We start from the raw sequence: 11985 nt of genomic DNA on the forward strand, positions 1-11985 counted from the left end.
GACGTCATCTCCCAAGTAACACTATTTACAGCCACATCGCCTTTCACACAACTTTATGGTCGTTAATCGAAATTAGTAAGCAATGAAAAATACGAATTCCTGAATTGAACTCATAAGCCTAAATGTACCTCAAAAGTAAGTAGCACTGTTAAGCCGCACTTACAACATAATTAGGGCTAATGTGGCTTAGCGATTTACTGGGCTGCGTGTCACGAACTTGATCAAGTTCTAAATATTTTTATAATCTGCAAATTGTAGCTGCATTTGAAAGTTTTACTATAGTTCTTTGTTCATTTGTAAACGAAAGAAAAATATAAGGATTCTTATAAGTAGGGCAAGGCTCTTTTTAATTATGTGAGGAGTTCATAATATTAATTACGAATTAATTTATTCCACATTTTGTTCGATCGTGACAAAAAAGACGCTCGCAACACCACGTACTTTTCCCCAAAAAGGTCGAGAGCAATACCAACAAAATTATAATTAAGCCATTAAAACCCCTTGCAACGTAAAAATAATCAATCAAAAAACATCACGTCGATATTGGTAATTATTCAGCACTTAATTCTGCGCGCGGTAGGCCCACCGCTCACAGCGCAAAAATTAGGTCATATTGAGTTGCATCGGTACGCGAACTACATAATTACGAGCCAGGCAAATATGTAATTAATTCACGCTGGGTAAACCGTGATGCAGCGAGAACGACAAACAAATATGTGGCGTTCCGATCGACGCATCAAGGCCTTTAGTGACCAACTTACAATGCATCCCAAACAATACAACTACAAAGTTACAAAAAGTTATGAAGGATTAATTAGGGTCCCCGTTAATAAATGTCTGTTGATTTAGTTAAATGAACCCCAGTTTGAGGGTGAATGGGCTCCGTACCTTTTAAGTACTCGTGGAGGTAATTCGGTCGTGTTATACACGATTAGTTTGGTCAGCTAAAATTTCCTGACCGTTAAAACGTATGCACACCTTTTTGGTATTAAATATCTAACACGTAGGGCTTAACTTCTATGTTTGTTGGTATTTAATCGAATTTTAATAGCAGAAAGCTTTTTTGTAAAATCGATTAGTCTGTGTATTTTCAATTGGAGGTCAATTGAAAGCAATTATGTTACTAAGTTTGAGTATAATTTAATAATTGGAATGTTTACAAAATATAGGTATTAAAAGTCTAGGTAGGCGTGGTGTACTCTTTAAAGTATCATTATAAAACACGCCAGACGTGCCAGCCTGTTTTTTATCGCTCCACTATAAAGTGTCTACCAGCTTACTGCCTTAAGCCGGCGGCTGGAGTCCACAATTTCTCCAAGTGAGCCCACCAAAAGAGTACCAAAGTGTCACATTCAGATTTCCATAAGCGGTGTTACGGCACACGACGTTAGACGGGACGCTGGCTTCAAGCCAAACAATTACTTTGTCTCGTCAGGAGCATTTCTTCGGCTGATGGCTCTAAAGTGTCTGCTTTATATATAAGTTTAACGTTTAGCGCAAAAAACTGGGTCAATGGTGTAAACTTTGTGAATTATAATCGTCACATCTGCTGGTCTGTCGGCAGCTGGTCTGTAAAGACTACTCGACTGTCTTTAGAAACACGTTTTGGTTTTTACTATTTTCTAATTGTCTGTCTCTTTTCAGGTACCTAAATATCCCAAAATCCTGGAACGATGATGTAGGTAATTTCTCAGCCTATTTTTATTCGGATGATTTTAAGGTCTAACCCAAAAGCATAAGTCCCAAAAAAGATACAAAAATAAACTTAGCTAACTTTGAAATCCCATCACGGGTGCACGTCTCTCCTGACTCGTTCAATACAAAAGTTTCCGGATCTGAAGCTAAAAAATTATATTTACCTAACCAAGTTAAAACTTTGTCAGAAACTAAGTTTATTTTTGGCTGAAACCAGTAAGGTTTGATAAATAAAGAACTAAAGGAACTGAAGGGAAAAATATCAGTCTCGATACTCTCGAGTAATTTGATCAGCCGAGTGCCTCCGAATAGCAAAGTGAATTAAAAAGAAAGGAATATGTGCAACCGGCAACATGAGTGGTGACATTAATTAATGTACCTACACGATGTACTAGACTGAAATAAAACGTCCTCTGGTTCTAACAAATCCGGCCACATTTATAAGGGAAACCATACGAGATGTGGGTATTTTTACGTTGTTGATTCCAAACCTTGCTTCGAGGAAAAGATTTTTCTTTTCGTGAATTTCCTTATTCATCACACGTTAAGCACAATTTTGTTTACAAGATTCTATCATGATTTAAAAGATAAAAATAGATAAGGCTGTCTAATTTGAGAACAAAATACAAGCCGGCAGGAATTAATCAAATATTTTGTCTGAAAATTTCTCGCACCTCGAGGCTTGAAATAAAATCCAAAAATATCTCGGATGTAACTCTAAACCGCATCCAATCCGAGGGAACGGCACGCGACACCGGCTTAGAGACTTAACTCCCCTCGTGGCGACCCCTGCAATTAGCGATATTCTTATAATAAAAACGCCAGGAGGCCACTTGAGGGTTATGTCACCTCGGATATTATCTGTGCCGTCTCTTTGATCTCCAGTCTCGTATTCCCTTTTGTCAATCGTTCGGGAGTCTCCACAGCAAACAGCACTTGTTGGTGGGAGCAATTTGGGTTCCATTTCAAAGGCCGGGGCACCCCGGGTACCAATCAAATGTGCCTGACGTCAGTGCCAACAAGGAAACCATTAGCAAATTCCCTCTCTCGCCAGGAAGACCGTCAACTGTTTAGATTGCATACCTGTTACATTTGTTCTGTTGGCTATAGTTCATTGAGGGCTTAGAGGAATTTAATTAATTAATTGACCACCAGAAAGTCAAAATTGACCCAAAAAAGTTTACTTAAAAATAGTAAATATGTATATGTATGTATACTACATTTGCATCGATTAATAACTCATGTTGTCAAAGTTGCTAAAGTACGAGGGATATAATTTTAGCTGAAATCCTCGAGCTGGGTGTAGTGATATTGGGTTTTCCATCAGAATATACTATATTTTTGCCCCGCGGTGCATAAAGCTTACGAGAGCAAGCCTTTATTAAAATTTAAATGAGACTTCCAACATAACTGTCAAAATAAGTGTCGCTATGTATCACACCTCCAACTACTGCCTTTAGATTTATTCTTATGATGTTATGTTAAGTTTTTTGTTAAGGAAACCAATCAAATTAATGAAATCCCAACTCCCACAGCACAATGTCGCAATCATTTAAAACAAACAGCAAAAACAGACAAAAAAACTGCATCCGTCCTCCAATAATAGAAATATCTGCATCGATAATACTTGAAGAGGTCTTGACAAAGACAAAGAAATTGTTTGGCGTTTGGCCAGCTCCCCGGAGAGTCCCAGGTATGGAGATAGAAGGAAGCGAGCCGATCAAAGATTGCTCTGTTTTAAAACGAGAAAATGCAAAGTTTTGTTGTTCGAAACGATAGCAGCTTCCGAAATAAAAATGTAAATTTGTTCAGCTTTCCTGCGGTTTTCTGTTCGGTGGAATTTGTGCTTTTCCAATTCCAGACAAGTATTTGAACAATCAGACAATTCCAATAGCGCTCTAGTGTCTGGTTAGCCACGGTAATTTGTTGCATTGCGTTTTTCGTTTTAGAGCTGTTTGGCCGTGTTCTGCCATGAATATTGCGCAAATTGCAAATTAATTTCTACGTTTATTTTACATAATTTATATTATTTCAAGTCGTTCTTAAAGACTGTACTAACTTCACCAAGCCACAGTTAGTCACATATAATGTGCGTTTACAGGTCGACCGTAAACCTTCATTTTCCCCATAAAGCGATAACTTATATGCACCATAAAGCGAACAAGGGCATGAATATGCAAATCGAAAAACTTATCCTCTTCCATTTGCATCCGTCAATTTATTCCAGATAGAATAAAAAAACAGTGAAATTTAGTGGAGGACTTACCCAAGTCCTCCGCGTCCTCGCTCCACTCCCCCGTCCCCCGCACCAGCACCGCAGACATCCCCGCCAGCACCGCGTACACCAGCACCGACTCCATCGAGCACACACTTCGCCCCCACATCATAAAACACCCCTACTTCTACCCCTAACCTTACTTTGGCAACATTTTAACAGTAATGTTTCATTACCCAACAATCAACTATTACTTAAGCTCCACAGCGTTAATTAATTTAATACTACACTATACATTAGCTACGCCATTCCATTACCCCCAGGAACTGTCTATTGTCAAGTTTACAATCGATCAAACCTATAGAATCACTAGAGTCGTTCCACGAATACTGCATACATTTTCCTAATTAAAAATTCACTCTATTTTTGGATGAGGTCGTTCTCCAAATCGGTCGTCTTTGAATTGGTTTCCATTGCTCCGATTTGTTACAACATGTTGGGGTTGTGTATGAGCGATCCGAGTAATCTTTTCGACATTATAAGTGGAGTCGTGTGTAGTGTGTCGGCACGCACGGCCGGCTTTCGGGACGCGGTTAAATATCCCGATGAATTATTCAGGACTCTTTTAGCGGCAGTGCGCGCTCGAGGACAGGAAGACCACCTGCAACAAAGTACATAGTTCCTCATTTACGTCGAAACACAACTATATTTAGACAAGTCGTTTTGCAAATTGGAAGGGAATTTATAATCAGTGTGACAGGCTGGCACGCTTTAATTTAAGAGGAAGGAAATATTCACAATTTAATATCTCGATAAAGCTGCAAAAGTTGGAAATTTTTATCAGCATGCTACAGTCCTGCGTTCTTTCGGGATCGAATATAGAAATATACACATACATGAACGAATATTTAAAAGCTATCGAAAAATAATTAACTTCATAACACATTTCTCGTAAAAATGTAACAAAAAAATATTCGACAAAAATTCCCCGCTGCATTCGCCGTGCTACCAGAGACATTTCTCTGTTTATTTTAAAAGAGATTTCTCCGAGAAAAATTTAACAAAAGCTTTCAAGGAGCGAAATCCGTCATCAAAGGCGGCTAAACGACCCGTAGCGAGTGCCGAAGCGCTAATATAGTTTAGGAAACAACGTGCCCCTATTTCCTAGACGTTAGGACGAACTTGCCGCCTAGAAACTTACTATTATCTACTTCATATTATAGAGAAACGGCAACTTAAATATCACGAGCATAACTTGGGAACGTACGAGTATAAGTACTAGTCTAGCCAGTAGCAAGCACCAATAAAATGTGTGGTTAGTATCAAATGTTATTTTTATGGTAATGTATCCACGGTAAAATAAATTTTACGTCTTATTTCTCTGCCACGTGAGTCAACTCATGAAAGTAACCGCATTTTGCAAATGGCTTCGTTTTGCTTCTAATTAAATTCTTTCTTCAAATTTTTACTTCTTTTTTATCATTATACAAAGCTTTACATGACATTTACTCGTGTTCTAATTCCCAGATTATTACGAGTAATCCAACTCCCAGAAACTGGTATCTCACATTCTATAGCAGATTATAACTTATCTATTATAATATTCAATTCCATCTCATTTAAAAACTTTTTAGAAGCATTAAACTAATAATGATGGTAGATATGTGTATAAGCTCATAAACTAACTTATCGAACTAAACTGCAACAATAACTTTCCATAGCATAGTAGCTTCACAAGCCGTACTTTTTATAATAAACTTTATTATGGATCTAGCTCGCTTCCCTTATCGAGGTATCTAAGTTTCAGCGACATAATAGTCTGAAAGTTTCCTGTTAGCCATTCGAGAAAAACCACGCTATGTTTTGACCTATATTCTGATACACTGTTTATAAAAAATGTACTCATAACCATATTTTATTGGCTTTCCCCGGCAACATTCCTTATATTTCTCTGAGCTTTGATTTCGTACGTAGCTCTCTTAAAAGGAAATTGTTTGATCTTTGCGAAAGGAATTGCCTAATAGCCTTGTTCACATGTTTTCAACGTACGAACGTTTACTTGGCACACTAAGCTATCTCGAGCATTACATGGAAAATTAAAAGGTAAATAGGTATTTTAGTGTAACATAATTTTCTTTCAAGAAATATCATGAACACTTCAAAACACTTCATATTGTAGGTTATACCCAAAATCCAAGTCAAACTAATTTCTTTGGTATATGTAAACATAGAAAAAAAATATTTTCCTACTATTTGAAAAAGCTGTTTTAATGTTATAAAATACTAATAAATGTACTAGTGTAGGTGTTTAAACTAAACACTTCTCAGAGTATGAGGAAGAATTTATATTACCTTTTAGCTCAAAGAAAATATTTCTCAGAAGTTAATTTATTATGATAATGTAATAAATATTATAGTTAGCTTGACATACGCTAGACTAGAACAAGTTTTTAATAACTAGAAGCTGGAGTTAGTTGACTTTTTAACTGAAGTTTTTGTGCAGTGAGTTAATCTGTAGTTTTTCTACATCTCTCTGAATTAGTTGCCGACAAGTTTATTAAACGTAATAAGTTCTAGATTTTTTGTGTTAGCTTTTGCTTTTGGTGTTGTTCATCTTAGTTCGTACACTACAAACGATGTTGTTTAGGCTCATAAATCAGTGTGAAGATGAATCGCGTACGCACATTATAAAGATCAGGTATCTAGCCGGTAGCAGACCGACTTTGATTGATTTTATTGAAAACATATTTTTTTCCTTTATGGTGCCAGCTGTCGGCCCACTGTTTACTCTGCATACTACATACATACTCTGTTATTTTTAGTCCTGTAATGCTCATTAATATGCCTTAATATTACTTTATGATTTTTTTGTGAAATGATTTTTTTTTTCAAAAACGTTATTTATGTTTAAACGCTTACGTAGGTAGGTACTCTTAGAGCTGAAATAGTATGCATTTCGATTATTAACAATCTACTCCTTTATAAGAAAACACCTGTAAAAGCAAGTCACACACCACCTCTTTTACAGTAAAAGTGTTATAAAAGTATATCTTAGACACCAATGACTGTGTTTCGGATGGCACGTTAAACTGTAGGTCCCGGCTGTCATTGAACATCCTTGGCAGTCGTTACGGGTAGTCAGAAGCCAGTAAGTCTGACACCAGTCTAACCAAGGGGTATCGGGTTGCCCGGGTAACTGGGTTGAGGAGGTCAGATAGGCAGTCGCTTCTTGTAAAGCACTGGTACTCAGCTGAATCCGGTTAGACTGGAAGCCGACCCCAACATAGTTTGGGAAAAAGGCTCGGAGGATGATGAAAACATTTTCTTTTGTATCGTAAAAGCTCTGAAACTACTGAACCGATTTGAAAAATTCTATTGCAATTGAGTAGCTGCACTATTACCAAGTAACATAGGCTATATTTTTAACGGATACAGGCAGTGCCTACAAGACGCGGTGAAAACGCGGGAAAACAGCTAGTAGACAATAAAAATATGAACTTAAAGTATTAACTATTTATTGATATTTAAGTAGCGAGACACCTAGGTGCTTGCTATCAATAATTCTTAACACGTCAACTTTACCGCTACACCAATTTAGTTTTTCTAACTTTCATATTTCTGTCATAATTTATGAAGAACTTTCTTTTCCACTCCATAATAATAACTTAATATTGGCTTTATAAATATACTATATGAAGTATGTTATCTACTATCTTGAAAGTTAATAAACGCATTTGTAAAAAGTTAGAAGTTTATCAGAATCATCAGTCATTATCATCATTAATACTTGTCAGAACATTGTCAGAACTAGACACAAATATCTCATAAGCAAGAGCTCTTACAGATATTAAAGAAGTATTTAGTGTGTATGAGAACCTCATTTTTGCTTCTCAAAAAGGTTTTAACACACGTCGCGACAATTAATTAATTTAACATTTTCTTATGTGCCAGTATGTTTTATAATACAATTAATTACGCACATGGCAAAAAGAAAAACAAACCAAATAATTAAAAAACAATTAAAAGGAGCCATGCATAATATTAACTTTGCATCTTCAAAAATATTTACGCGTATGTACATCATCATCCTCCGAGTCTTTTTCCCAACTATGTTGGGGTCGGCTTACATTTACGCGTATGTACATAAATATACCTATATATTAACTGAGCTTGCATTATAAGAATAATATAAAAGCAGCCTTTCTTCAACATAATGTAGATAATTTTCTAATTATTTTCTTTTACAAAGAGATCTGAAGGTATATTCTTTCGGATTTCAGAAATTTTGGCTTGAAGCCAGAGTTTTGCTTCAAAAGCGTCTTTGTGCGCCATTAGCAATTGCACGAACTATTCCTTTCTCTGTTATTGTGAACTTCTTGGTTAAAGAAGACTATCGGCTCAGCCGATAAGCCACTACTTTATATAATTTTCTTTTCTATATACTTAAATTATAGTCAGTTCTACGGTTATAAGTCCAAATAAGTCATAATCTACCTACCTCTAAAGAAACATTACAAACTTAACATTATGGCAATAACAATTATGAACAAAATAAAATTCATAAAAATAAACAGACATAATAAATGTGTGATATATACAACAGTCAAGACAAATCACTAGAAAATATTTCAGTGCAATCTAAAAAATCAAAATAGAGCATTGAAAAACCGCGGGAAAGCCACTCAAGCATAGATTATAGGTATAAGACAAGAAAAACTGGACGAGATAATAGAAATGCTGAATATAATTCTCATCCAAACATTTAGAGTATTCGGGCACCTGAGCGTGATCAAATAGAAAGTCAAATACCCAAGACAGGATATAAATAAAATCATCCTATACATCATAAATAATTCACACAGCTCAGATTAAAGGCCAAGGGTCAGAAATCATGGGATAACCCAAGCTTACTCAAATACATCCGTGTTCCCAGATATGCAAATGTTTGTAAGGCACATCACATTATTTATTAATGATCACAACACACTGGCAGTCCCTAGCCGGGGCCAATCGGTCCCTACTTATGAACCATCGCGAATACCACGATAATGGAATTACGAGCAGAACACTAACAGACTACTAATCACAATTATGCAAAAATAATCAAATTCATCAAGCGACGTGCAAATTAATGATCCCAACTAAAACAATTTTGTTCAAACGTAAAACAATTACGCTAGTTGAATAACTCATTAATTCATCATAAACATTTGTTAATAATGACAATATTTTTATACAAAACATTTGAGCATTTAAGTCGAGCTTTCGAGTAACCTAGGTTTCAGCATTTTACATAAATATTTAATATAGAACAACAGAGGTACCTACCGCGGATCAGCTGATATCTGTCAACAACATTCATTGTTTACTCTCTGACGATGCAATCAAAACTAGTGACAGTTTCCAATGAGACCCACAAAGTTGCGATAACAACGACCCTTACTTGTCATGTTCATTATACATCGTGCTAATAGGTTTCGTCCCAAAGTCCTAGTGGGATCTTAATACCGCAATCCTAGATTTTTTGGTTTTTCACTTCAGTCAGTCACATTCACGTTTATTGTTTTTTTTTTATTAAGTAACTAAGTTATAATTAATGGAGCGCGTAAGGGGTTCGTTAAAGTTTGGTTATAAGGATTACGTGAGGTGTCATGCGTGGGTGTCTCGATGGAGACACGTGTGCTAGGGCGCGCGTCGCGTGCTCGACTGGCGCGGCGCGGCGTCCGCCAGCGACACCCACCTTGCCGGAGTCAGGGCTCGGGGCGCCTCGCCTGCCTCCGCCAGGTAAGCTCGCCCGACATCAAACTCTGATTGAATGGATGAGTTTTCAAATGCTTTTTTGTCGGAGCCGAGCGACAAATCACGATGTCGGACGGAACATTTGTGTTAACTTTCCGTGGTTTATTTGAGGGACATAAATTCAAATTACAGGTTCTTGGATTTTCGCTTGAGTGTCGGAATTTATATTTCATATTAAAGGTCCGTATAACGTCGTGATTTTCTACGAAATTACTAATCAGATTGTGAAAATTAAATTGAAAGACGTAAATGAAAAACCAAACCGCGCCTACGTCCGGCTTACGCACTTACTTAAAAACAAATTAGTCCTTCATTCCGGCGTATTTATAGGCAAAAAATACTTAAACATTATGATATTGCCATATAAAAAAAAACTCTCTTAATTTCAGCACCTGAGACACCATAATATATTTTATACCACATCGCCTCACCCTTTACCTTCGAAGCTGCATGTACCGGATTCAACTGCTCGCTACGTAGGTACATATTAATTACTGGGATCCAAATTAGCGCACTGACCGTACGAAACTACTCGTTACAACCTTGTCAAAACGCTTTGAGAAATAAATTCGTAATTTAGCGTAACGTACGTAAACGTTTCAATTTATTTCGGCAGCTAATAACATTTTTATGTTTCGTCATTTCGTTAACTTTTTTTCTGAAATTGACTATGTATTTCCATCATTTTATTTGAGGCAAATTGTATATCATGTTTATAAAAACATATCTCTGTTTATTCGTGCCCAAATTGTGTGTATGATATCCTTACATAATCTGGTGTATAATCTCTAAAACCGAGCTGCATCCTGAGCCAAACTCATCAATATTCGTGTTAAGATGTTCACAAGGTCGCCTGCGTTGAAATTTCACATTATCGCTATGAAACCAGGCAAGGAAACTCGTGAATTTATCCTTGTAACATACCTTATTATATATTTTTAAAAATCTAAGGTATAAAGTCCCTGGGGGCAGCGATAGGCAGGGTTGTCACGACGAACTTTGATTTATCGACTTAACGTGGTTCTGAATGCCCGAATCCAGCGACATCTAAATCGGTATCTCAAACAATGGTGGCCTTTGACAAAAACGATGGCAATTGTCGGATAGCGATGGGTTAATCGCGGCTCTAATTACGTAACTCATTATGCTGTTGCTTTCATTTGATATGAAAAAATCGCTAAATATGATATTCTTAACCCTTCATCTAAAGTATATTTTTGAAGTTCCATACCTAATTAAATGATTATAAGTACAGCTTTTTGAAGTATCTTGGCAAAGTAATATCCCAGTTCTAGTAAGAATACACTTAAATACACTCATATCTTAATGTTTTTTTATACTTCTTTTGCTTCGTCCCCATTTATTCTTCCATAATGAAGTAATAATAAAACAATGAATTTAATATCCATTAAAAACACGGTCGTCTCAAAATTATGATATTTATTTGTTAGAAGTTACGGGAGAATTGGGATGATTACGAAGTATTATAAGATTATGGAGCTCACCAGCCGTTTTTTGGAGCGCCTAAACTAATTTAAAATGAAAGAACATTTCACGCTTCAAAGAGGACCTTTATAAAATGAGTTGGAAAATTGAGAAATATACAATGACGAATACTTTCCTAAAGAAGTGGGTTGTACTATTTTATGTTCAGTAATTTTCTAGGAATTTCATATTAATTTGCCGACTGTATTATGATGAATTCGGTGCTTTGAGCAGTTTCCGAAAAGTTCTCAAATAATGAATTTGTATCCAAATTGCTTACCTGCATGCTCGTTTATTGAAAATGTTTGACCGGAATTTTTGACATACTATCTCCATAGAATTACAAAAAATGTATATAACAAAGACAATTTAAATCACTGCCATGCTATGCCCATTTATGTCGCTCAGTGTAACTCAATACTGTAGAAACATGGACTAAGTATTATTTAAATTGAACGATCATGTAAAGTACCTATTCACTTTAAATAAATCATTATATCATTGCCGAAATCGTAGGTACATTACATTCGAACCGATTTCAATATAGGTGCACAGATAGTCTAAAACCTGAGACAGGACATATGCTAGAAGTAGTTCACTCTTAACGTGGGTGAAACAGCGAGGTACATAATATAGCCAGTTCTATATACTTTGACAAGGTTCCTGAAGTTTTGTATTTTAATCATCCGCTTAGTAATTCAGTCTGAGACAAAGATTAAAGTATTTTAAGTAAGTTGTGACACAATAACAATAATCATTGTTGTACACTTTATTCGGCTACATTGTTTGGA

The 11985-nt window shown here is 36.2% G+C and overlaps 1 protein-coding gene across 2 annotated transcripts in view; it reads right to left on the minus strand.

Moving 5' to 3' along the window:
- Positions 1-9648, minus strand: part of LOC110379573 (synaptogenesis protein syg-2) — a 97234-nt gene extending 87586 nt beyond the window's left edge. The window contains exons 1-2 of one of the 2 annotated variants that reach the window (XM_064039807.1): positions 9354-9648; positions 3962-4571 (exon numbers count right to left, since the gene is read on the minus strand). In XM_064039807.1, coding sequence (XP_063895877.1) covers positions 3962-4082 — 121 coding nt within the window. In that variant the 5' untranslated portion in view covers positions 4083-4571; positions 9354-9648. Of the gene's footprint in view, positions 1-3961; positions 4572-9238 lie in introns of both variants that reach the window. The other variant, XM_064039806.1, reaches the window with a different exon arrangement.
- Between the last annotated feature and the right edge of the window lie 2337 nt (positions 9649-11985).

Source organism: Helicoverpa armigera, chromosome 20 (assembly GCF_030705265.1).
Source record: "Helicoverpa armigera isolate CAAS_96S chromosome 20, ASM3070526v1, whole genome shotgun sequence".
NCBI lineage: Eukaryota > Metazoa > Arthropoda > Insecta > Lepidoptera > Noctuidae > Helicoverpa > Helicoverpa armigera.